Here is a 25,139-nt window from a genome sequence, read left to right as displayed (position 1 = left end):
TTTCAAGGTTGAGCTGTCTTTAACATAAAAGACTTCTGAGAAATTAAATACTTGAGGAAAAAGTCAAGCATGCCAGGAGTGGAGCTGGGACGCTGCAGGAATGTACTTACTGAGTGGCCAAGGCCTTGCCCTTTCTGCATTCTCTCCTCTACTCAGCTCCTCTTTACTGTGCAAGCATCACACTGGGTAGTTTTGCTTGTTACATGTAGATAATAAAACACCTGTTTGCTGAAAAGCTGCCTCTATCCCAACTAACACCCAAGAACTTACTTAAAGGTTCAGTCGTCTCTGCAGGTGGAGTAATGGGGCAACCAGCTGGAGCATAACTCTTCAGTATGTAAAGCAGAACTTGCTTTTTGGCATGTGTGAACTCTCCCAAGCCTGGCTTCATATCTGTCGCTAATGGGTACACATCCAACAAGCAGGGTTAAGGACAGACTGGTATATAATGCAGTAAGGAAAGGGGAAACACTCTCATCAAGACTTTAGAAGTGCTGTGGAACAGTTATCCACAGACTCACCAGTCCTCTAAAACCAGAATCACAAGTACTAACACAGCTTGGGTCTATAACAGTCTGGACCAAAGCATTAGAACCAGGGCCAGGAATTTCCCTCCCTCTGACCTAGCCACTGCATCTCCTTCCACATCTCTCCAAAGTAACACGCAATGCACAGCACCAAGACTTGTTTTGACACAGGATACTTCCACCATCCCATACCAGAGTGAACTGAGCTCATGAAACACAGGAAAAGCCTTTTGCAGTCAATGGAGTGTATTTATTGAGAGATCTTTAACATCTCCTCCCTCATGACCATTATTCCTTCCCTCACACACAGGCAGTTTTCCCTCAGGCTGGAAAAAAAAACAGCTTTCCTCAGCGAGTTTGTTATTTGGTGAAGGATTCCTGTGCCTTTAATAAGCCCACAAGAAGTTTAGGAATGGTTGCAAGAACTAGTGTTTTTTCCATGAGACTTGGTTCACGTCCTTCCACTGGCCCATCCCAAACAAGGACAGTTCTGTGAATGTCCCAGCAGAACACAAGGACTGGTCCCATGGCTCCAGCCCTCACAAAAAGGAATTCCCAATCAATCAGACTGTGAAGAAAGACTCTCCTGTGCTACTGAAGTCCTCTTTCAAGCAAACAAGATCTGTTGCCATTTTCACATCCTGTGTGTTGCTCACCCTTATGAGACCTTGGGCTGCACGCTGAAGTCCACTGTGATGTTGATGTATAAAGGGTTATGTTCCACTGAGAGCAGTTTATATGAACAGGAGTTCAGTCCATCTGTTTTCCATGTTTTAGATACTTGACTTAGAAGCTTCATCCTGAGAAGAAAGAGGAGAAAATCTTCACTGACATGCACAGGAGAGGTGTTTTGAGCGCTTTTCCCACTACTAGTAAATTTGGAAGGAGAGCTACTGCTGTTCTGTACAGCTGGCAACATAAAATCATGCTTTTCCTGTCCTCAGTATGGAAAATCAGACATGAAAATGCCCATTTGGCCTAGAACAAAGCTCTTGGCCCCAGGTGCTTGGCCACATACTAAGAAGATGGAAGGGAGAACCCTATTCCTGACTCACCTCTCTTCATTCTCCTCATTACCATGGTCTCGCTTGTGGAAGATCATTGTGTACCTGGCTACCTCCGCAGGTGGCCTCATCACTCCCATCTTCTGCAAGTGAACCCTGGAAGAAGCAATAGTGCCATGAGCAAGGCCTCACCTAGAAACAAACTCAAGGAAAAGAGAAGCAACAACATTTGGAGACTTCATCTCTTGTGGATGCCATGGAAGCAAGCACAGAGAACAGCAGGAAACTTATCTACATTTCTTCCAAAGCCCATCTTGCCAGAGAAATGGGGCTGAGGGTTGTGTTTCTGGGGAACAGACCCATCACAGTGACAGATTCCCCTTTATTTTGGTAGCAGGAAGCAACTACAGTATGTCATGAAGAGCTTAAAGCATCCACTGTACAACAGAGCACATTTAAAATAGTATGGTCTTGTCTAGTCTGTACTACCCTGTATTAGCCTGAGAGGGCTGTAGCAAGATTCCACATGCTTTGCAGCAAGTTCATCTCAACTCCTGCCATAAAATCTTTACACTTGACAGCTCTCCCCTTGAAAAGAGGAGGAAAAAAAAAATCCCAAAAAACTTCATTTCTTTGTCACTAATTGGCACAGAGCTGCAAAACTTGTATTTGTCTACATGAAGAAAAAGTCCTTTCTGAGAACAGTGCCAGAAACCCCGAGTCCCACACATGGGTTTAAGTGTTGGACATCAGGTACTCAATTGGAGCTGCTGTTGAGCTTTAATATCTTTGGATCACGGGAGTTTTGCTCTGTCAGCAGAAGGGGTTAACTTCATGACTGGAATTAAGGAATAGCCCAGGTCTTTGCAGTCATGTCAGCAGCTGGGGGAGCAAGAGGAAACCAAGAATTGAAGAATCATAAAATCAGCTTGGTTGGAAAAGACCTTTAAGCTCATCCAGTCCAACTGTTCCCCAGCACTGCCAAGGCCACCACTAACCCATGGCACTGAGGGCCTCGTTTACTCAGTGTGTGAACACTTGCAGGGATGGTGACTCCAGTGCTGACCTGGGCAGCCTGTTCCAATGCCTGAGCACCCTCTGGGGAAGGAATTGTTCCTCATCTCCAGTCTAAACCTCCCCTGGTGCAGCTTGAGGCTGGTTCCTCTTGTTCTATCACTTGTTCCTTGGGAAAAGAGACCAACCCCACTTCACTCCATCCTCCTGTCAGGCAGCTGTAGAGTGATAAGGTCCCCCCGAGACTTCTTCAGACTAAACCCCGCAGGTCCCTCAGCCGTTCCCCATCACACTTGTGCTCCAGGCCCTGCACCAGCTCTGTTGCCCTTCTCTGTCCCCCCTCCAGCACCTCGATGTCTCTCTTGTAGAGAGGGGCCCAGAACTGAACACAGGATTCGAGGTGCAGCCTCACCAGTGCCCAGCACAGGGGGACAATCACTGCCCTGGCCCTGCTGGTTATCCTACTGCTGATACAGGCCAGGATGCTGTTGGCTTCTTGGGCACAAGCTGCTCATGTTCAGCTCCATTAATCAGCACCCCCAGGTCCTTTTCCATGAGCAGCTTTCCAGCCACTCTTCCCTAGGCTGGGACCAGTGCATGGGGTTGTTGTGGCCAAAGAGCAGGACCCGAACCTTTGCCTTATTTAACCTCATACTATTAGCCACAGCCCATCTGTCCAGCCTGTAAGAAACTGAGCCCCTGAGAGGTTTCCAATGACTTGATTGTAACAGTGAATTATCAAATAAATACAAATGATCTGAAAAATCTCCTTGTGATGCACAGCTTTGGAAAGGGCCCACGAGCCCATCACACTCAGAACAGCAGGACCTGAGTGCATTCAGGCCCCAGGTTCTTCAAGATACTGAAGGGGATGGTGCCATCTGCTGCCGTTGCTGGGAAAGGCTGCAGGATCCCTGCACAGCCACCCACCGGGACAGCAGCTCCTCATTCCCTACCCACTGCACTCTGCAACCAGCCCAGTCCAAGATCCACCCACAAGGAAAGGCATGAGCCAAGTCCCACTGCAGCATGCACTGTGGGTCATGTGATGTGGTTTCCACACCAGGACCTCAGCTACTAGAGAGTTACACAAACAAGCATCACATTTGATTCCAAACCCCTTGTAAACATGGTGGAGATCCTCAGTAAATCTTGCTGCTCTGCTGCTCACAGCAACATCTGAACCACCACCACCACCATCACCTTTGTTTGCACCTTAACTGGGACACTTCCTGCAAAGATGGGGAATAAGATGGTACCAAGCCATCCCCTTCCACTATAAAAGCCAGCTCTTAAGAGAAGTTGGTGTCTCTAAATAGGAGTAGGGAGAAAAAAAAACCCAGCTGTGATTAAGAAGGGACAGAAACCCAGGCCTCCAGTAGTCCTTTTACATTTCCTGAGATAAAGCTGCCTGATACAGAGGAAAACTTCCATTTGGAAGTTCCTAACTCTTAACACACTTGATTTCACTGATGTAATCGTTGAACATCACCAGGGAGATGAATTTATGCCCCTAAAATGTTTGGTTTAAGCAAATGAAAAGGATAAACACTGAAGAACAACGTAGACTTAAGCTACAAATGGATGTTCTCTGCCAGCAGAGCTTAGGGGGTGGTTTATTCCTTTTGGGTTTGTGTTCTGTTTGCCCCCTTCCCCTTCCTTCACTAACAGCAAAGCAGGATTAGAGGTTTCCTTCTAAGCAAAGGGCAAAAGATCACCAGAAAAATTAGGTTGAGTCCTTTGTGCCCTTCAACTTCTCAAACTGACAGGTTTCTCCTACTTTGAAAGGCCCATCTGAAAAACTGGATTTCACAAGAACAAAAGGCACATGCAAATAGATGCATGTCTTTCTAGAATTCAAGCTATTCACTGTGTTAACTAGAATCAACACCACCCACATACAAACTAAGCTGTGCTTGGAGTAAATCGTGGTAGTCAATGAATGCAAAAAACCCAATCCCACCAAACCAAAGCCCTCCCACACTCTTATAAAGCATTGGAACTGAATACATTTGTGTCTCTTTGGCAAATCACCCTCCAGACTTCAATCTTCCTGCTTTCCTGCTTCTGTTATAACCAATATCCAAGTGACAATGCAAATCCCGTGGGGCTGTGACGACACCAAACCAACCCAACTAGAAAGAACCCCAACCCAAAACCTAACAAACCCTGCACCCAACCAGAAATACTTGTCAGGAAGAGGATGAGGTCTCTGGCACACCTAACCTTTGCAAAGAGGAAACTGTGCACAGAACTGCATCCTGCAGCCCAAATCCCCACTGTTTGGAACTGAAAGCTCCTGTCGTGTTCTGCCTTTGGGGGCCAAGTGGGAAGTTACGTCCATTTCTATTTTTTTAGGTGTCATTTCTCTCTAGGTTTTTATTTCACAGAATGGTTTGGGTTGGAAAGGACCTTAAGATCATTCAGTTCCAACCCCTTGCCATGGGCAGGGACACCTCACACTAGACCATGTCATCCAAGGCTCTGTCCAACCTGGCCTTAAAACACTGCCAGGAATGGAGCATTCACCACTTCTTTGGGCAGCCTGTGCCAGTGCCTCACCACCCTCACAGTAAAGAACTTCTTCCTTATATCTAACTTGAACTTGCTTACACGATTGACTTCTTACCTGATTCGAAGATCATCATCTTCTCCACCCCAGCCCCAGTAGTTGTTAGAGAATCCATTCACCTTGGCAAACTGTTCCCTTGTTAGAGCAGTTACACCTCCAAAATATCCAGTGTACCGTAACCTAGAAGTACACAAGAGGAGAGAATGAAGAATTAAAAGTCAAATTCTACCAACAACAAAAACCTCACCCTGAAACTCTGAACTGTCTTCTGAAAGTCTGGCTTTAGATGTGTCTTTCACAGAGCTGAGGGTGCACAAACCCATGAGGTTGCTCTGGTTGTCTTCCTCTTTTCACAAGAGGATGGTGATTTGCTCTAGGCCTGGAAGATTAAACTCTCCAACTGAGAGAACAGTTCCTTCTTCAACAGTTTCTCTCTTCACACAGAACCCCTTGACAGGCAAACAGCACTTCACCTCAAGGACTTCCATGAGTACAAAAGGAACAAAGCCACACGCTCACACAGCAGAAGCTCTGCAATAATGACAGAAGCCACTGACCACCTTGGAGCTGAAGCTGAGAAACCTGGAATGAAAACGGATCACAGCACAGGTACACATGCCCTGGGATACTGCAGGAACAACTCCAAGGTAAGGTACAGCGTGAGTTGCTAAGTAACCTATTCTAATGGTGCTCAGCTCTAAAAGAGATTCAGTTCTGACTCCTACCTTCTTTGTCCTGGGAACTGCAGCTGCTCTAAAAGATATTTACATACCATGTTTATCTTCTTACACCACTTTGCTACTTGCTGTTTATGATACCCTCCTCTTTCTGGGCCCTTAAGGTGAGCAGTACAACACTGCCCCTACTACATTGCCACTGCCAGAGGGGATGTGCGCATGGCTGCAGGTTGCACTTGGATTGCTAGATGGATGTGAATACAAAGAGGTGAACAAACTGCCAGGGCTAGAAAATACCCGTGATGGCAATTTATACGCCAGGCAAGGAAAGGTGTGATGCTTATTGCTATTTCTGGTTTACCAGGAATCTAATTTAAACACACACACACAAAACAACAAAGAAACCAAACCAAGACCAAACTCAGAAACCGAACTCAGACCAGTTTTGTTAGCTGATCTGTGCTCCTGTCATAGCATCACAAGAGAACTGCAGAGGTTGAGGGGGCCTCTGGATATGAAGCAGTCCAACCCCTCTGCTCAGAGCAGGGTCTCCTACAGCAAGTCACTGAAGACCAGGTCCATCCAGGTTCTGAGCATCCCCAAGGATGTAGACCCCACAACCTCTCAGGGCAGCCTGTTCTAGTATGTGACCACCTTCAAAACTTTAGTATAGAAGCCTCCCTTTCTGAAGCATCTAAACCTGTAGTTTGTGTAACTAAACATAAGGTACTGACTCTCCAAAGCTGCCAAGATTACCACACACTGCATCACCATAGATGATGCACCCACATTCCTGCCCAGGATGTTGTGTGTTAATGCAGAACATGTACAACTTCCATACATCTAAGTGACATCTCTCAGTATGCTCACCTCAACCTAAGCAAAACACACTGAGGTCACCCAACTGGGTTTTCAACCCCAGGTCTCAGTTCAGTTCAGGATCTGAATTCCTTCAGATGTATCCAGGAATTCCTTTGGAAATACAGTGCTGTTATGCCCGCTTCATGGATGTGTAAACAGAGGCAGTGACACAGAAAAGAAAGTATGAATCAAACTCAAACCAGCAGTATCTCAGTGAATACTGGCGCAGGGTATTCACAACATCATTTTGTCTGTATCCTTTAAAGACAAAGCTTAAAGCTATACACTCTTTAAAGTACTCCTTTAAGTACTCCTTAAAAACCAAGCCTATAACTAACAGTTCCTTTCCACAAGCAGCAGAGACCAGAGGAAATCTATAGTAAGAGGATCCCGCAGTAAAAGCAGGAATCCATCTGCTTAACTAAGCGGAACACTTGCAGTAAACCTGAGGAACAGGAGGTTAAGTAAAGCACCTCAAGCTTCATGCCATGTTATCAGCCTGGATTCTACATGCCTGTGCATTACCCAAAGCAGTGTTTCTATTGCTTTGGTGCACTGACCATTCCATAGCCCTCAGCATTCTGTCTGCAAGGCAGAGTGCTCCAAAAGCCTGTCACAAGCCTAGTTCATACGTGCTTGCTCCAGTTTGCACCAGATGACTGAGAAGTGAATGGTATTCTGCATAAGAATTTGCACACCCCACCTCTCTCTCATATATTTAAGAAAGGAAACCCACAAGGGAAGCAGAGCTTTGCTTCAAAGCACACAGAGATCAGCTTTTGAAAAGCCCACTTGGAGTTAATATTGAGATGACATGACATAGGAGGTAAATCTTGAAAGAAACAAGTTCAATGGAAATACTCTGGTCATTAAACTCACCAGACTCAGGAGCCTTTTATTCTCTGAGGTGGACTGAACCTGACTTTTCACATCACGCTGGCATTTAGGGGACCCATTTCAAATCCAGACTGATCCTGTATGAGATACTGCCCAGCCATGTCATTAAATACAACCCTATCCCTCATACTTGAACTCTCCGTATCAGATGCTCCCTCTTCAACAGCAAAAGGCAAGTGGCAAGTTTTTCTATATCAAGATCACACCCTCGAACCAGAGGACCAGGGAACTGCAAATGCATTTCTAGCTTTGACAGGCCTCTGCACAACCTCTGGCATGTTGCTTTCTTCTTGGAACACCCTTTACCTCACCCCAGAAACCAGAAGGATTACAATGATCACCTGTACAGGTGACCATGGAGCTGACTTAAGAGATGCCCATACAGTTCTATTTTGCCAAGGGCACTCCAGAGAGATTAAGTGTTACCACCAGAAACCTGGTGTCAGGAGAAGGGGTAGATACAGCACAGAGCTCCATCAGATGAGGAACATTAACAGTAAAATGGCATTTCCCAATTGGTATTTTTTCCATATTCTGGTTTCCTACCTGTATCCAGTATTGTTCCTGCCAACTACAAAGTGCTTTGGTCCAGGGCCACACGTGTAAATGTTAAAGTCATTTTCTGGCACCAGATCCACATCATGGAAAATGAAACAGTCCCAGTTAGCTTCTTTTAGGGCCTCTAGGTATCCTACATTCAGCAGCTTAGCACGATTAAATTTGGTGCTGCCAGCCTGTGGAAGAGAATGGAGAAAACCTCTGAAGAAGGTGTCAAGCCTTTAGAACCAGAACTGCTCCCAGATATTTGTTCTGATCACATAATTCACAGCCGCATCTTCCAGCTAGTAACCACACACAGAACTGGCCCATAGCACTGGCTACAGCACCACAGAGGCCAGTGACACAGAGAGCTTCTGCCATCTCTGCTTGTCATGAACAAACAGAGCCAGGGCCAGGAGAGTCTATGGCTGTCTGGGCACCAGGAATATGCATCCTGGATGACACAATCTCACTACTATTGCTGTTCCCATCCCAGAGTTCTGGATGCATGTAGATATACATAGCATAACATAGAGGTATCAGTAACAGCTTAGAAACGACAAAGAGGTATCAGTAAACAGCTTAGAAACTGGTGCCTATACAGTGTGTCAGCAAAGCTTATGGAAAGTGTTTAAAAAAGCCAAACCCAAAACACATTACTCTCATTCTCATGAGTTTATCCACATCAGAGCACCTGCCACAGATGATTTATGCTTGTTCTGCAGTTCAGAGGGTAGCAATGCCTGAATAATTCACTGTATTTCCTCAGCTCACACAGTAGGTGGCAGACTGGAAAATAAAAAGCAGGTCTCTTCATTTTTAACTCCTATATAACCTCATTGTTATGCTGCAAAAGAACTACCCCTACCATGGGGCTTCACTTGACTTTTACTAGCCTTGTTGTACAGGCTGAGAAAGTTGGGGTGACATGGTCTAGTGGGAGGCATCCCTGCCCATGGCAGGGGGTTGGAACTGGGTGATCCTAATGTTCTTTCCACCCCTAACCATGATTCTGTGATTTTCTAGAGCTGGGAACTCAGTGTACTCAAAAGATAAAAAGCAGTTTTCAAGAGAAAGGGGTCATTTGCTAGAAGGTGCCTGGACTGGGAGAGGCTCAGTGAAAGATGAAATAGATCTGGCCTCCCCAGGCTGAGAGAAGGTTAACTGGAGGGAAAACAGTTGTATACAAAGCATGTTTTACTGTTCTAGAAGGTAATGTTTTGCTCTGAAGCAGCAATTTGTTCACCATCACTAACATCCATCTGCTCTTTGAACAAAGAAGAGTTATGGGATTTATGGCTCCATACCTGCAATGAGGGAAATCTAGCCCAATGTCCACTCCAAGAAATTAACAGAGGGATCATCAGTTGCTGCCGTTCTGAGTCAGGGAAGGAATTTTCCAAGAAAAAATGAGATAAAATTCCCTAAAATGTATGTGGTCAAATTTCTGCATGAGGGGGGTTTTGGGTGTTTGGTTGGTTGTTTGTTTTAAAGAATCCTGTATATGAAAGCATCCACCAGAGAATCTTCTCCTGATGATGGCAACAGACTATTGAATGACTGGAACAATTCAGATGACTGGCAAAGAACAGGCAGAGAACTTCACTTGTGTTTGGTACCAAGAGCAGGTGAAGCGCAGACCATCTGCTCCAGTTGTGTCTCCCCTCCCTTTGCCCACTTCCTGTGCAAACGCAGCCAAACACCAGCTAAAATGTCCAGGAAGGGAGTTTTACATGTTAGACCTCATGCTGAGCAAATACCAAAGTTTACTCTCATCTTTTATTGAGAAAAGAATTGTCTTCCTTTGTTTCTATGGGAGGAGAACACCAACCACAAGACAAACTTAAGCTGGGCAATAAATTGCTCACCCTTCATGGATTAAAAACTGACATTTTTTCCAGCACTCCACTCACCTGTGCACACATTTATGCAAAGAAACATGATGTTCAAGATGCTACAATTAGCTCAAAAAGAGAGCTTGAGTATGCCCTTCAATTGCTCAGAGAGAAATATAGAAGACTCATTTATTAATCTTCCTCCCAAGTCAACTCTTGTGTATTTTAATAGTTAAATCCTGGTTTTAACTATTTCTTTCCTCAAAAGATATTTAAAACCGCTAATGACATCACAAATGGAGAGTGAAAATGGATTTGCCATCAAAGAGCTGTGTTAGACTCACTTTTCAGTTTTGGGCATTTGTATCTACATGGAAGGGGAAGCCAAAGTTTCCAATCTTCAAAGTAAAAACTCTGACAGAACAAGTCCGGACTTGACACTACTGCTCACATCAGACAGAACTTTCATAGCCTTCTACTTCTTTATGCTAACATGCCATCAGCTGTTCTCCACCTCACAGATTTCAGGAGATAAAGAATCAGGTTGGATGGGGCTTGGAGCAACCTGATCTAGTGAAAGGTGTCCCTGCCCATGGCAAAGGATTGGTACTGGATGAGCTTTAGGGTCCCTTCCAACACAAACTATTCTATGATTCTCCTGATAACTCAGTTGACAGCTGGAGTGAGCCATTATATGTATGGTTACACACTAAGGCTGAAAAAAGCCTCAGTTTCTCCACTCTATGGGCCGCATGACAACTTTAAACATTGGAGGACCAGTCTATTCAGACAAAGCATATAACCTGCCATGACTTCTGCTGCTGTTCTGCTGTGCCACTGAGCAGAATTGTAGGCTTTCACCTCGAATGCACTGCCTCATGCTGAATGACTGACTCTTTGAACAGGAGGGAAGAGAAACTCTATTGATTTATCACCTTTTTCTCATGATGTCTGCAAAATCTGTTTAGATTCAAGGCAGAACATATAAATAAATGAGAGCAACAGAAAGCAAACAATGAAAGATCACAAAAAAATCAACATATTACAAAAGAGAAATCTGTATCTTATATGAAAATCAACATGGCACAAATCTGTGTATGCAAATTTTAGCTGTTGACTCAGCACACTAGGAATAATGCAAAGAAATTAATAAAGCTCTCAGGAACCAACTGGTTTCTCATGAGTACTTCTGCCCACAGCCCTTACTGGGCAAGTAAAGCACCTGCAAGCAGTAGCTGTCATGTCTGGTTTGAGCTGGCAGAAATGAGTACAACACACAGCTTACTAAACATGACAGCCAGCAAGCAGATGGGAGAGTAAAGCTGGATACAAACTGAAGCCTTCGATCCAAACAACTCCAAATGAAAAGACAGAAAACATGTCAGCATAGTTACTATGTGTACGCTGCAGGAGAAGTGAGCTGCATTAGTAATGGGAAAGATGCTAACCTTGAATGCTAAAGTTAGGAATAGTAAGTTACTCAGACTGAGAAATGGACACCAGTTGAAAACACTAATTCTTTCCAGCTTTGCTAACAGCAGCTGAGATCCTGCAGTGGTACCAGCAATGGCCGCATGCACCACTGCATCCATCAGCAGGTGCTGGAAACAGACTTGGAGGACTGATATTAGCTAGCAGAAGCAGCAGCAAGCATCTCCTTGGCCTGCAGAGCATCACCCCCAAACACCAAACACATCTCAGCCTCACCTGGTGAATAACATAGATGCCATAGTCCAGCTGCTGCCTCTGCAGGAAGGGGTGGAGGTGCTCCAGGAGGTACAGCAGATGCTTCTCTCGGTTGCGGTGTGGGATGATGATGGCAACATGGTGCTGTGCTGCACACTCTGGAGGGTGGTACCGGCCCTTGGCTACCTGAGGGTTCTCCTTTTGCACTTCTTCTAGTGTGAGAGATGCTTTGAAGGTGAGTTTGCTGGCACCAACTGTAGGAGAAGCACAAAAAGCTTTCCCCAGTTATTTCTGACTGTGGCTAGTCCAGGCATCTAACTCTGTAACAGCATAAGAAACCCAGGACCAAGCCCCAGTTGGTTTCCCTCGCTTTCCAAGAGAAAAGTCGTGCCACAGGGATATTATGCAGGCAGTAGAAGGAGAGAGTATCAAGTGTTTAGTTGCTTAAATTGATTAAAAGTGATGATAAAAAAAATAATTAAAAAATCAAAAGAAGTTCCTATGGCAGGAGAATCAGCTCAAAATGGCTGCCAGGGCAAAGCAGAGGAGAAGGAAGTGGAAAGAGACATAGGAGTGTGGCGATGAGAAGCCATCTCTACTTAAAGCATGAACAAAACCATTACAGGCTTAAGGTAGAATAAAACATACCAAGGCTTCCTCTAGCCAGATTTTCATCACTTCTCTGGCACTGAGCTATCATTTCATCCCCTTTGGGCTCCGCAAACCCACTGAAGAGAACAACACAGGTCACTGTGATGGCTACAGCTGAAGTGCTTTCACTTAAGCAAACACATCTTTGGGGCAGGGAAGGGGGTTGCGCAGTGAGACAGCAGCTTTTTTGGACTACAACAGGGAAGAGTGAAGAATCCAGCTTCCCAAACAAATCCCTAATCAGGTCCACAAAAAGAAGAGGAAAGCAACAGTGACATGACAGTGCAGAGCAGAAGCCTGGTGCTGCCAGCAACACCAAGACCAAAAGAAACAGCTGTTGGGAAGATAAACACTGTAGCCATGAACACCCCGCTTCCTCCTTCCCCTAAGCTTTTACTGCTGAGCGTGGGAAATGGTATGGTCATGTTGTATGGAATATCCCTCTGGTCAGTTGAGCTCAGCTATCCTGCTGTGTCCACTCCCAACTTCTTGCCCACCAACAACCCACCACATATTAGCAGGTCAAGATAGAGACAAAGCCTCAACATCGTGCAAACACGGTTCAGCAGTAGCCAAATCACTGGTGTGTTACCAAAGCTGTTTGAGCCACAAATGAAAACACCACATCATATGGGCTGCTGTCCCAGCCAGACCCAGCACCTAAGTCACTTCCTCACCCAGAAGTGCTTACTGGGACTGGTTGCGTTGTATTTGTTTCACAGGAAAAGTGTGCAACTGTAAAACGCTAGGAAGAAAACCAATCAGGAATGGTAAAGCAGCTGTAACTGGTTAGAAAAGGCAAGAAAGCAGGATCACTTACTCAGGTACGGAGACAGAGCTGGGCACTCATCCTGAAGTGATTTTACTGTAGAAACTTCTGCAACTGATTCCATCTTCTCTTCCTTTTGACTGTCCTTCAGGCTAGTCACCTTCCTGAAATCCTCCACCATGATCTTAGCTTTAGGCGTTTCCTGTCTGGAGTCCACATAATAATTGACTGAGGCCCATAGCACCATCAAACACAAAGTGACAAGCACCAACACTTTGAATTTATAGAAGAGGTGAAAAATATACAAGCTCAAGGCCATGATTCTTCCTGATCCACTAGCTGCCTCCTCTGCTCTGATGCCAAGGCAGCCTGCTAAGCAGCCAGGGGGGGATGAAACCAAAGGTCCCAAGAAGGATGTCACAGTAGAGGAGTAAAGCTGGAGGTAGGTAGGGCTGCCACACTTGCTGCAGTTTCACAATTCATGGAGCCTTGGTGCTGTTTGGTCTTCAAATGTCAGGAAACAGGACTTAATCTGGAGAAAAAAAAGAGGCAGGAGTTAGTTTCTACCTCTCTCCACTGCTGTGCCTTAAGGAAAACAGCTTATGACCAAACATGAAAGGAATAGCAAGTATGAACTACTGATCAGATACAAAGACACTGAGCTCAGCCACAAACCAGCTGCATGATTTTAGGCAAATCACCTTCCTGCTTTGTTCTCCACTCCCAACTTTTGGTTCTTTTTCCTTCTAGAACAGAAAGTGCAGCTACTACCCCATGTTATGTCTGAGTACATTGTCTGGCAATACACAGGCTTCAGTGCTTCTGCTTCTACAGAACTTATCAACAGCTGTAAGGTAAGAGATTCTGCTGGTTATGAATTAGCTCCCCCCACCCAAAATGAAAAATACATGAATTCTCTCCAGAACTCAACTGGTTTCTTCTGAAACAGAGTGTTATTGATGCTCCATCACTCTGCACCGTGCAGTGTGCATCCTGCAATATCTGACTGGCATCAGAGGCTCTGTATCTGCTGCCTGCCAGTGGCTCTTTGCCCAGTGTTCCCCTCTCACATGCTGCTGCAGGAAGCAAATCTGCTACTGTTCAAGAGAAAGGTTCAGTTTTGCAGTGTTAGGTCTGCGAGGATCAAATCCTTTGCTCTGCTTCCTGCCCTCCTTCAAGAGCTCCATTTTCCTACAGTGCACATTACAAAGTTACCATGCAAATACTTTTGTCTGTTACTATCAGCTCATAGCAGAGAAAGAATGGTATTTTAATAGAAGAGAGCTTTGATATAGAGAACACCCAAGAAAACTGCCACGTGTAAGAAGATGAAGGACTGAGGCTAAGTGAAGCAAGGCAGTGATTAAAGCCAATGCACACAAAACAGGCTGGATCAAAGAGAAGAAACACCAAAACATGCACAGTTATTTTATAACAGCTTTCAACATATACAGGAGATACCCAGGCAGAAGGAATACAGTAACTACATTCCCACTACTTTAGTCCAGGTGTCTTCTGGAAAAGTCTGTTAATTCACAGGGATGGATGTGGGAGCCAGGCGTAGGACTGACAAGACGAACTACTCAATGTACTGCCCAGACTTCTTGGGGTTCACTGAGAATGGGCAGCTGCTGTTCCTCCTGCAGGCACTACACAGAGGGTATAACCTGCTCTCTCCATCCACATGCAAGGCACATCACTGCCCTAAGGGAGGGACAGAAGAGTTTTCAGTGACCTTAGCACCAGCAGTGGAGGGTCTCCATATCCACTTCAATCACAAGGAAGAAAGCTTGGTGCCACCTCCCCTAAATCCTTTTCTCCCAGTGCTGCTTTACAGCCTGGTGGTCCTTAGCATCTAATTGTACAGTGACATCACTCCAGTCTTTAGGCTCTGCTTCCAGTTACCATGATCAGTCAAAAGATTATCCACAGTCACCTCACAGCAACATCATGCAGTGGGAACTCACCCACAACTCATGGGTGCATTCTATCATGGTCCATGAAGCTACATATGTCCAGTTCACTCAAGTATTCCCTGACTGCTTAAGTGATCCTCTTCCATCAAGGGTACACCTTCCTTACTCCAGCCTTTCCCCCTCATCTCTGATACCTGGGATTCCTGTATCCCAGTCTCAGTAGTAAAAACTAGGCAAAAAAAGGCATTTGGTAGTTCAGCTTTCTCCATGTCCTGCACAATCAAGTCCCTTATCTCACTGAGCAATAGGCCCACATTTTTCTTTGTCTTCCTTTTGTTACCTGTATATTTAGAGAAGCCCTTCTTGCCATCTTTATCTCTAAATCATACCTGATATATTGGGGGTAAGAAAAAGATCACTCAATGAGACATTATAACACATGCAAACCATAGTTCAATCCAAACTTCAATACTAAACACATCTTGCTACACACAATAACCTCCAACATGCTGGAAATGTTCTACTGCACTTTATAACTCAGGGTGAGTAGCTCTCAAACATGGGTAGGAAAACACCTATGGTGCAACTGAATTCTTCTCATAGTTCTCTAACTTGACCCTAGCTCTATCTGACCATCATCACAGGTATCAAGAAACTTTCACAGGAACAGAAAGTGCAACTGTTCTTATGGAAGAAGTTCTCAGTGAAGCATAACCAAAGCTAGTTTAGAAAGTCACAGCTGACTAGAAGGGCACACAGTTTAAAAACACCATGGTACCCATTTCTAAATCCAGGAAATGGATTTGAACTAAAAAAAAAGAAAAGAAAAAAAAAACCAAACCAAATAACAAAACAAAACACCAAAAACACAGTTATCCAGATACAGCATTGGCCAGAACTCCAAAAATCAATGAAGGAATGAGAAAGGTCTCCATCTCTATGCAGACACTGCAAACACACTTCTACATATATCCATCAGGGACTGTAGCAGTAGGACAAGGTGTGATGGGTTCAAACTCAAATACGGGAAGTTCAAGACAGATATAAGGAAGAAGTCCTTCACTGTGACGGTGGTGAGGCACTGGAACAGGTTGCCCAGAGAAGTGGCAAATGCTCCATCCCTGACAGTGTTCAAGGCCAGGTTGGACAGAGCCTTGGGTGACCCCTAGTCTCGTGTGAGGCACTGCCCATGGCAGGGGGCTGGAACTGGATACTCTTAAGGTCCTTTCCAACCCAAACCATCTATCATTCTATGATCATACTGAGGCACATAAATACTGTAGGATCTGTGTTCCCCAGCATCACATCTATACCACTACCTTGTCTCTGAGCTCTGCAGTTTGCCTGCCAACAGAAGCCTGCTGGGTTTCTTGAAGCATATGCCAATCCCTGCTTGCTTGCTCCAAAGTTCCTAATACTGTTCAGAACAGGCTACGTGCAGGAACTGATCAGACATGCAGTGCTCCGATTCCTCCATGAACAGGGTGTTCAGCTCTGATCCTTGAGCCTGTTTCCATGAACATAAAGCCTTAACTTGCCCCAAAATAGTAAGCAAGGTTCCAGCATGGACAAGGCATCTTTCAAAGCAAAGTAGGAACATCAGAACCCCATCCATTCTCATTCAGAAATACAGAGACACTGGAGTACGACATGCTGTTCAAGCACAGAGAAGTGAGTAACATACATACAAGCTGGGTCCCCAAAAAAGGGCTTGCAGGGTCAATGCAGTCATTTACTTAGCAGTCTGATTGAAGTCACCGGCATTACCAAGCTCAGAGATACACAGAAATTGTAGCCTAAAGGTTGTTCCTTCTGATCTAAGCCAAATTCATAGGTAGGCAAAGACACTCAGCAGGAAGATCAAATACTGGTAGCCCTAAGCTAGATGGTAGTGAAGGAAAGTAACCTCATGAACAAGATTTGGTACGGAATTGGAGTAGGTGAAAAGTCATTGTTTTCCAAACACTTACTTCCCTCTGATATGTCTTTAGATATAAATTGATGACTATGCTAAAGCCTAGATTCACATGGTCACTTATGGAAAAAAGTTACTTGTAACAGTATAAGTAATCAGTGAGAACACACTGCCTACATGTTACTTTTCATGTGCTTTCATTTAGATCAATTCAGCCTCAGGAAGGCTCCAGAGAGATCCTGTCAATTTGCTGCATGGAAACTCAACTTTTAACTTACACAAACTATCTTTCTGACTCTACCTATTCCATACTGCCCAGTAAGAACAGGTTTCTTATGTAGGGTTTTCAGAAACCCTTCAACTTCCTCCTTCTCACACAGTAATTCCATAGACAGAAGAACTGGTTCACGAAGCGTGAAGGATTCATTTCAACCTAACTTTTAAAACCTTCCTAAGTTCAAGCAGGAAATGAAGCTTGAAAGATTTTCCTGGCACTGCCTTTATCAGATCTGTATTATTAGTTAGTATTTTATCTCTGCAGACTATTAGTATTTTATCTAGGCCAAAATCAAAGCAGCAATGGGTTAGCTGTGCCGTAACTTTTCATGCTGCTCCAAATCTTCCTCATTAAATCCCCCAAGAAAGGACTGAGTTCTTTATAACTGACAAGGTAGAAAGCATCAAAGGTACAGCGTCAGCTTATCAGCTTTTCTATGCAAGAGAGTTCAAGCCCGCAAGTTTCACATAAGGCAAAACTTCCTCCTTTCACATTATCTTTTCAGTAGATTGGATTTGTAAGCGTAGAGCATGAAGCTAATAGTTTTTAACACCTCTTTTATATAACACTTATAATCCTATTACCTCTTCCTATTAAACCCCCCACTAAATGCACTGAAAAATGCTGAATTCATGGGCTAAACAGAACAAACAAAAGCAACCCAACCCTCAGACAAATACCCTTTCCACTTCTCAAGATTTCAAGCCAAATAAAGCAAGCACATTAAACCACTTACTGCTGCTGCCACATTCCTCCCTCCTGCAGAGCAGTCACTCCAAGTAGTATGGAGAGCGTTATGCAAGTGCAGACACACTCCATGCAGGAAACCCCCACACCATAAAGAGATTTCTGTTAACCTCTCACATGCTGCAGAAGAGTCAGCACAAAACTGGCAAGATGACAAATAAGAAGAGCCAACACATCCTGCTTTTCCCCAGCTCCAAGAGGAGGGGGGCATGCGGGACAGCGCAAGTCCCAGCAGCCCAGGATGGCAGCCAGCTCACTCCTTTCCCCCTAGCACAGAAGGGCCAGCACGGGCACACTATGATGTATCTGGACTGCACTGTGCCAGAAGCACAGCTGCACACGAAGAATCACTGTAACAAACCACAGGTCAAAAGCCTTTGCTCCTAGAAGCAGTCAACAATTTGTATTTCAGCCCTTTTGCTATCTGTTGTTAATGTTAGAGATGCCCTTCTTACGTACATCAAGCTGCCCACCCTCTTGGCCATACTTGTGAAGAGCAGGCACTCTTCTCTGTTAGCACCCAGCCACTACCACCACAGACAGAAGTGTATACTCTAAGCCTAGCTTACTGACCAGTCTTTTCACAATAGATACGTTATTATTACAAAGTTGTCCCTTCCCTGGTGCTTCTCCCACCACTGCCCCATAACACTCCTCTAGCAAACTGGCAGGATGGAAACAACAGAGGTGCCTCTTTGCCATCTTGCCAGTCCAGAGCAATCAGGGCAGCATTAGTGCAATGTCTATTGTGCTGGCTGAGCTCTGATCTGGCACGCATCTACCAGGAAGAGCTTTGCTGCCAACCTACCTAAGCCTCCTCCCCTGTATTAACTTGACAAACACACTTCCGTGTGCATCCACGTTTGAGGAATTTCTGAGCACACCTCTAGCAGGTAAAGGGTGAGATTTTCTCATGCATTCAGTCAACATACAGGTAATCACAAACGACATAGAAATGATGAGACCTGAGTACAAACAGGGTACACAGCTAAGAATGATTGTATTAGAGGTGGGGAGAGAAAGGATAGGCACAGCCTCATGACGCACGTTGATCTCCTGTAACTCAAGCTTGTTTGAGATCTGTGTGTGATATGTACATTTTGAGCAGGTAGATATTTCAAAGCTTCCCCATTAAGCCTCCTCTATGCCACAAAGGTCTTACTTATTACTAGGATGGCACAAGAGTTTTGGGGAAAATTTCTTGTTTCAGACACCTAGTAGTGCAGAACAAACCTTTAGGACTCCTTTATGTTTCAACTGGTCAGCCACATAAAGTCAGACCACCCTGGCTCTCAACCATCACTGTCTCTTCTTCGTCTCTGCTCCAGTCCCCAAACTACCCTTTTCTCTGCACTGCAGTGGCTCCCATGCAAGCATGGGTTGGCCAGATCATGAGGCAAGCAGTGAATCTAGCAACCTTCTGTAAGCCTCCATCTAACCTTCCCAACTGAAGACCTGGTACCAGCAGCAAAGGAGTAGCTCAGCTTTCAGTTGAACAGGAACAGTTATTTTAGAAGAATGATAATATTCATTTCCAGGCAATAAATGGTAACATTCCACAAGCTGTCTCAAGCCAGACAATTTTAAAGAAGTATATGAGTTCAAAAGAAACAGACCAAGATGCATTTGTGATTAGAATAACAGCCACTGCCAATTAAAACATTCCAGCTGTGTGGAGAATACAAGCAGATGTGGTGGCTCCACACTCTTTTCTTGCTGTTTATGAATTGATAACTGCTTGGTACACAGTGTCGAGGAATAGAAGAATCAGCAGCTCCAACTCCTCAATCACAAACTGAAGAAGATAAAGAATACACAACACACCAGGAAAAAACTGTCATGGCTTAACCCCAGAGGGCAACTAAACACCACACAGCTGCTCGCTCAGCAGGATGGGGCAGAGAACTGGAAGAGCAAAAGTTAGGAAACTCCTTGGTTGAGATGATGACAGTTTAATGGGACAGAAGAGGAAGGAAATAATGATAACAGTAATGATAATAATTAGAATATACAAACCAAGCAGTGCAATTGCTCACCACTCACCAACTGATGGCTAGCATCCCAAGCAGCAGCCCTCAGCCAGCTTTCCCATCAGTTTCTGTACTTAGCATGGCATCGTATAGCTTGGAATATCCCTCTGGCCTGCTTGGGTCAGCTGTCCTGGCTGCGTCCCCTCCCAACTCTTTGTACCCCTCCAGCCTTCTCACTGGCAGGGTATGAGAAGCTGAGAAGTCCTTGACTTAGTATAAACACTAGTCGAAAACCACTAGTGTGTTATCAACATTATTCTCATACTACATCCAAAACACAGCACTGTGCCAGCCGTGTACTGGAAAAGAAAGTGACTCTATCCTAGCCCAAACAGGATAATAAGGTAGATATTTATCTTACATATTGTCTCTGAGTTTGTGGGCATCAGGGAAAAAGTGACTGGAACAGATGTAAACGAAGAAAGGTTTAGCAGGCAAACACAACAAATCCATTTCATACAAAAGGAACATCCTCGCAGAAAAGCAATGAAAGAGGACTCTGCATACAAGTGTAACTGACATGCAGGACAGGTAAGAAAACAGGAGTGTCTCAGTATCTCACCTATCCCTAACAGAGATGCCATTGTTGTTCTACCCAACATTTCCCCAAATGAGGAGTGCTATTCCCCTGTTCCAACCTGCTTTGGTTTATGATCAAAGAGCTGAACAACTTGCTCCACAGGGAACACACAGGAAAAAAGCAGCAGCCCCTGAGCACTAGTGTGTGTGAAATCCGTTGTCCTTCCAATGTGCGCTACTGGTTTTCTGGCTGCCAGAAACACCCCCCAGCCACTCTCTCAAACATTAGAGAGTGGATATATGGCTACTTTTAACATTCCCAGACAGTTTGCTGAGCAAATAGAAGACACTTTACCATAGTCATGTTTCACTTATAAAACCAGAGGCTCAACTCTTGGTAAATACTCAGCACCTAAAACTTCACATGAAGATTTCTGAGATTACCAAAGGAAAAGGTTATATTTTCTTTATTAAACACATAGAGAGCCTTTGCTGCAAATGGCCCAATATCATTACCAAGCACAGGCTAACTGAGTGGGTGCTGTTTCCACTTTCCTAAGATGTACCGAACTCTGATTTTATACTAGGAAATGCAATCTAAGGTCTCCAGGCCAAGAAACACATTTATGAATGGCCTCTCTTGTTACACAACTACAGCTGAGCCACTGACCTCACTGTAAAGGACACAACACTGTCAGACTCAGTGCAAAGAGATGGATCAAGGCATACAGCAAACAGAACTGGCACAGCCTGGAACTCCCTGACTGCTTACCATGGCAATACTTTTAAAAGAAATTAAGCACATTTTAAAAAACCTTTCCCTCCAAAGTCAGTGGAATAGCCTGAAAAAGCACATAATAAAACAGGTTTGTGTGAACACAGGAATCTCATGTAGATGGAAAGCTAGACAGGGGAAGCTCAGGTTAGACATGAAGAAAAAGCTCATTACTGTGAGGGTGGTGAGGCACTGGAACAGGTTGCCCATAGAAGTGGTAAATGCTCCATTCCTGGCAGTATTTAAGGCCAGACTGGACAGAGCCTGGTTTAGTGTGAGGTGTCCCTGCCCATGGCCAGGGCACTGGAACTGGATGACCTTAAGGTCCTTTCCAACCCAAACCATTCTGTGATTCAACTCTGTAATACCCTACCTTTTTCTGGCAGCTGTCCCCTTGCTGGAGTGGCACATATCAGTGTGGATGCCACATGTCAGAGACCTTGCCACTGCACAAAAAATCCTCAATGCGTTTCTGGCCAAATCCCTCCCTCACCTCTGTCCTGTACAAAAAAGCTAACATCTGCATTACATCAGTGTAGATTCTTACTTCAGCTTTAAGGACTTCACAATATGCTTTTTAAACCAAAGTGCTAACCACAGACAGCTAAAGCAATAAAGGAAGAAGCTGAGATAAGAAGTACTATGGCTACTTAACACATTTATGAATTTCATTTTACAAATACCTGTGAATAAAGCTGTGGAAAAAAAAAGAAAACATAAGATGTACATGTATTATGAAAGCACAACTAAGAATAGAATCCCTTTTTTTTTTTTCCATGAAGGTACTTCAGCATGAAAACTGCCAAGATATTCCTGCTGAGGCTTCCTTTGGCATGAACGGATTTTACTTTACGATTATTTCTTGGAGTCTTACCTCAGTAAGGATTGCAAACCACTGGTGTCTATTGCAAAGACAAGTATCAAGAAGCTGTGTAGATAATGTGACTTGGTTAAGCTATTAAATGCACAGGACGTTTTCCATCTTAAGAGACAATTTACATCTATGCTGATTTTCAAACAACCTGCAGATAGGTTTTTATGCAGGAGAAAGTTTTCAAACATACATTTTAAGCCCTCTAACTCACATCCTTTGGAAGCATTATGTCCTAAAACAGCACCCAAGAGAATTCAAAACTGCTCCAACACTTCAAGCTTACACCAAACAATTGTAATCAGTGTCTTGTGGAAGTAGTTCTAAAAGCATATCCCTGAGAATCAGGATACTGTTAAACTTTTTGGACAAGCAGCTCATCAAGATTTCAGACAGAGGGAGACAGCGCATCACTCATCCTCACACTCAGTTACTAACCTCTTCATGTCACCAATCTTGTCTGGAGAACTAAAAGGTGAGACATGATGTGGACTCCTCCTATCCCACACCCTCTGGGTTAAAGAGCTCCCACCCCTCTACAACCTTCCTCCTCCTCAACCCAAACAGCAGCAGGCTCACTCTCTCTCCAGGAACAAAACAGAAGATCAAGGGGATAATACTTAACTCAGAAGCAAAGTAGGGGAAAGCGGCTCCTTTCCCTTCACTTCTCATCACTGTGCAGGTATTACCTCTCCCTATCTCACCCATGAGTAAAATCAACTTTAGGAGTACAGAAGCCAACTACAGGACTGAGGGAGACACAAGATCAGTGCTGCAGATGCCCCACTAACACTGGATACAAAACTTTTACCATTATTCATAATTGTGTACATTTAGAATCATTGTGGTATCAGTTTAAAAGGTTTACCTGAAGTATAATATGTGATATCTCCACGCCACAAGTCACTGCCTGACAAAAAAGTATTACCCAGTTGTTGCTCTCAGCAGCAGTACTGCTTTAAGGACAAGAAGATGACACAATACAGGCTGTAAAGCATGTTACCTGTACGTATGCAACAGGAGGAAAAAAGAAAAACTGAGAAGAATGTTTATAAACCCCCCTAAATATGTTAAAAACTATAAAGAAAAAAGGCATGGAAGCTCCCTCCCATTGTTTTCCAGTATTTTAAAGGTCACATTTATGCACAGCGGAAACCCCACAGCCTCTCAAGCATAAAAATGTCTTTTTATGTCTTTATTTTAAGTCACTCAGCTCTGTTGCACGCCTGTGGGTTGACTTCTGGACTATGCATTTGCCTAAACAGTTTGAAACTGAACTCTTGCATCAAAACAGGCAGTCATTCCAGCAGGCTTCAGAATGTGCAAGCATACCTTCAACCTAGCAAAACCCAAATTCCCCCAGCTCATTCCTGCAAATTAGATTTAGGATCATAGAACAAAATACAGAAATCAAGCAGCCCTCAACTTCTATTTTTTCCTACATATTACTTAAAAGAATGTGGCAACTCAAACTACAAAGAAAAGAAAAAAACCCTTCCAAAGCTGAAGGAACAAGTCCTTTACTTCTAACCGAAAAGTATTTGTGAAAATGAAAAACAGCTGTTGGAGAAATGAGAAGGAAATACCCCAAAACATCAAACCCAAGATCAAACATCCTTAAAAAAAGTGCTTCTCAAAAAAACTTATTGACAGTTAACAGCATCTTGGATGAAAAGTCATCTACTTCAGTGTTAAAGAAGCATTATGCAAGTTGAACAGCAACAGACAATAATATAAAACCCTAAAGGTGTGGTTTTCAGTGCTCTAAATGTAATCAGAATGTTTGTCATTAACAGTGGAAGATTTACAGAATCATCACTCCATTTCTTAGAAAAAATAAATCTTTAGAGAGCATGTCACATAACCACCAACCTTACTGATAAAAAGTGCAAATATTTAAAGGCTATCAGCAGATAGAGTTTTGCCTTTGTTTTTTTTCACCTTAGCTGTGTCAATAACATCAAACTTTCACTTTTCTCTAATCCTCTGTTGAAAACTGAGCTCTACTAAACTGACTCAGGTGTCCCTTGGGAACTTGATTGCTCATAAACTTTAGTTATAATGAAAACAGCAGCACATTACATCCATCCTCCTGATTTATAATCTCTGAGCCCAGTACAGTAAGGCCACACCTTGAATACCAGGTTCAGTTCTAGGATCCTCACTACAAGAGAGACACTGAGGTGCTGGAGTGAGTCCAGAGAAGGGCAATGGAGCTGGTGTAGGGTCTGGAGCACAAGTGTGATGAGGAACAGCTGAGGGAACTGGGGCCTTTGGTCTGGAGAAGAGAAGGCTCAGGGGGGACCTTATCGCTCTCTACAGTTACCTGACAGGAGGATGGAGTGAGGTGGGGTTGGTCTCTTCTCCCAAGGAACAAGTGATGGGACAAGAGGAACCAGCCTCAAGCTACACCAGGGCAGGTTTAGATGGAGATGAGGAACAATTCCTTCCCCAAAGGGTGCCCAGGCATTGGAATGGGCTGCCCAGGGCACTGCTGGAGTCACTGTTCTTGGAAGCGTTCACACATGGTGTAGATGAGGTCCTCAGTGACATGGGTTAGTAGTGGCCTTAGCAATGCTGGGGAACGGTTGGACTTGATGGTCTTAGAGATCTTTTCCAACCAAGCATTATCCTACAATTCTATGATTCTACTTCCACCTAACATACAATTTTCAGATATTGAACTGCTCCTCACCATACCAGTGACACTACAACAACATTAAGCACCAGCAGACTTACCTGCAGTATCACATCCCCAGGTCCCGCCTCTGATGTTCGAAAGAGATCCCCACTGAGGAATTCCCTGTATGCTCCTTCCGATGTGCCACGGGAGCCGAGCCAATGTCTCCTCCACGTACCAGATGTTAACCCCCCCTCCGCTCTTCAGGCTTTTAAACCGGAACCCGACCGGAAACCGGTTATCCCCCCACACACATCCACCTCCTCACCCTTCCCTCCACGGCTGGCCCCGCTCCCACCGCACCCCGCCGTCAGGAGCATCTCCCCCTCACCTTATTAACAACGTCTCGTCCTCACAGGCCCCCTGCGCGACCGCC

At 44.4% G+C, this 25,139-nt stretch overlaps 2 protein-coding genes across 4 annotated transcripts in view; one reads left to right on the top strand and one right to left on the bottom strand.

The window, feature by feature from the left end:
- Positions 1-755: 755 nt before the first annotated feature.
- B4GALT4 (beta-1,4-galactosyltransferase 4) lies at positions 756-25,139 on the bottom strand. Of its 3 annotated transcripts, none has more exons than XM_061365607.1 (7): positions 25,120-25,139; positions 13,085-13,565; positions 11,635-11,867; positions 8,099-8,286; positions 5,175-5,297; positions 1,583-1,687; positions 756-1,327 (listed from the first exon to the last, which is right to left on the bottom strand). In XM_061365607.1, the coding sequence occupies exons 2-7, from the start codon at positions 13,350-13,352 to the stop codon at positions 1,186-1,188; spliced, it is 1,059 nt and encodes a 352-aa protein (XP_061221591.1). In that variant the 5' UTR covers positions 13,353-13,565; positions 25,120-25,139; the 3' UTR covers positions 756-1,185. The 3 variants fall into 3 exon arrangements, with proteins under 3 accessions (XP_061221591.1, XP_061221589.1, XP_061221590.1); XM_061365605.1 differs by lacking the exon at positions 25,120-25,139 and adding an exon at positions 24,811-24,942; XM_061365606.1 differs by lacking the exon at positions 25,120-25,139 and adding an exon at positions 17,878-17,964.
- Positions 5,680-25,139, top strand: part of TMEM39A (transmembrane protein 39A) — a 47,491-nt gene continuing 28,031 nt past the window's right edge. The window contains exon 1 of the mRNA XM_061365600.1: positions 5,680-5,764. The gene's annotated coding sequence lies outside the window, so the exon portion shown is untranslated. The remainder of the gene's footprint in view (positions 5,765-25,139) is intronic.

This window comes from Neopsephotus bourkii, unplaced genomic scaffold (genome assembly GCF_033783945.1).
Source record: "Neopsephotus bourkii isolate Nb327-2 ecotype Australia unplaced genomic scaffold, CSIRO-AGI_Nbou_v1 NB_1287, whole genome shotgun sequence".
Classification (NCBI taxonomy): Eukaryota; Metazoa; Chordata; class Aves; order Psittaciformes; family Psittacidae; genus Neopsephotus; species Neopsephotus bourkii.
This window is presented reverse-complemented; position numbering and strand designations above follow the sequence as displayed.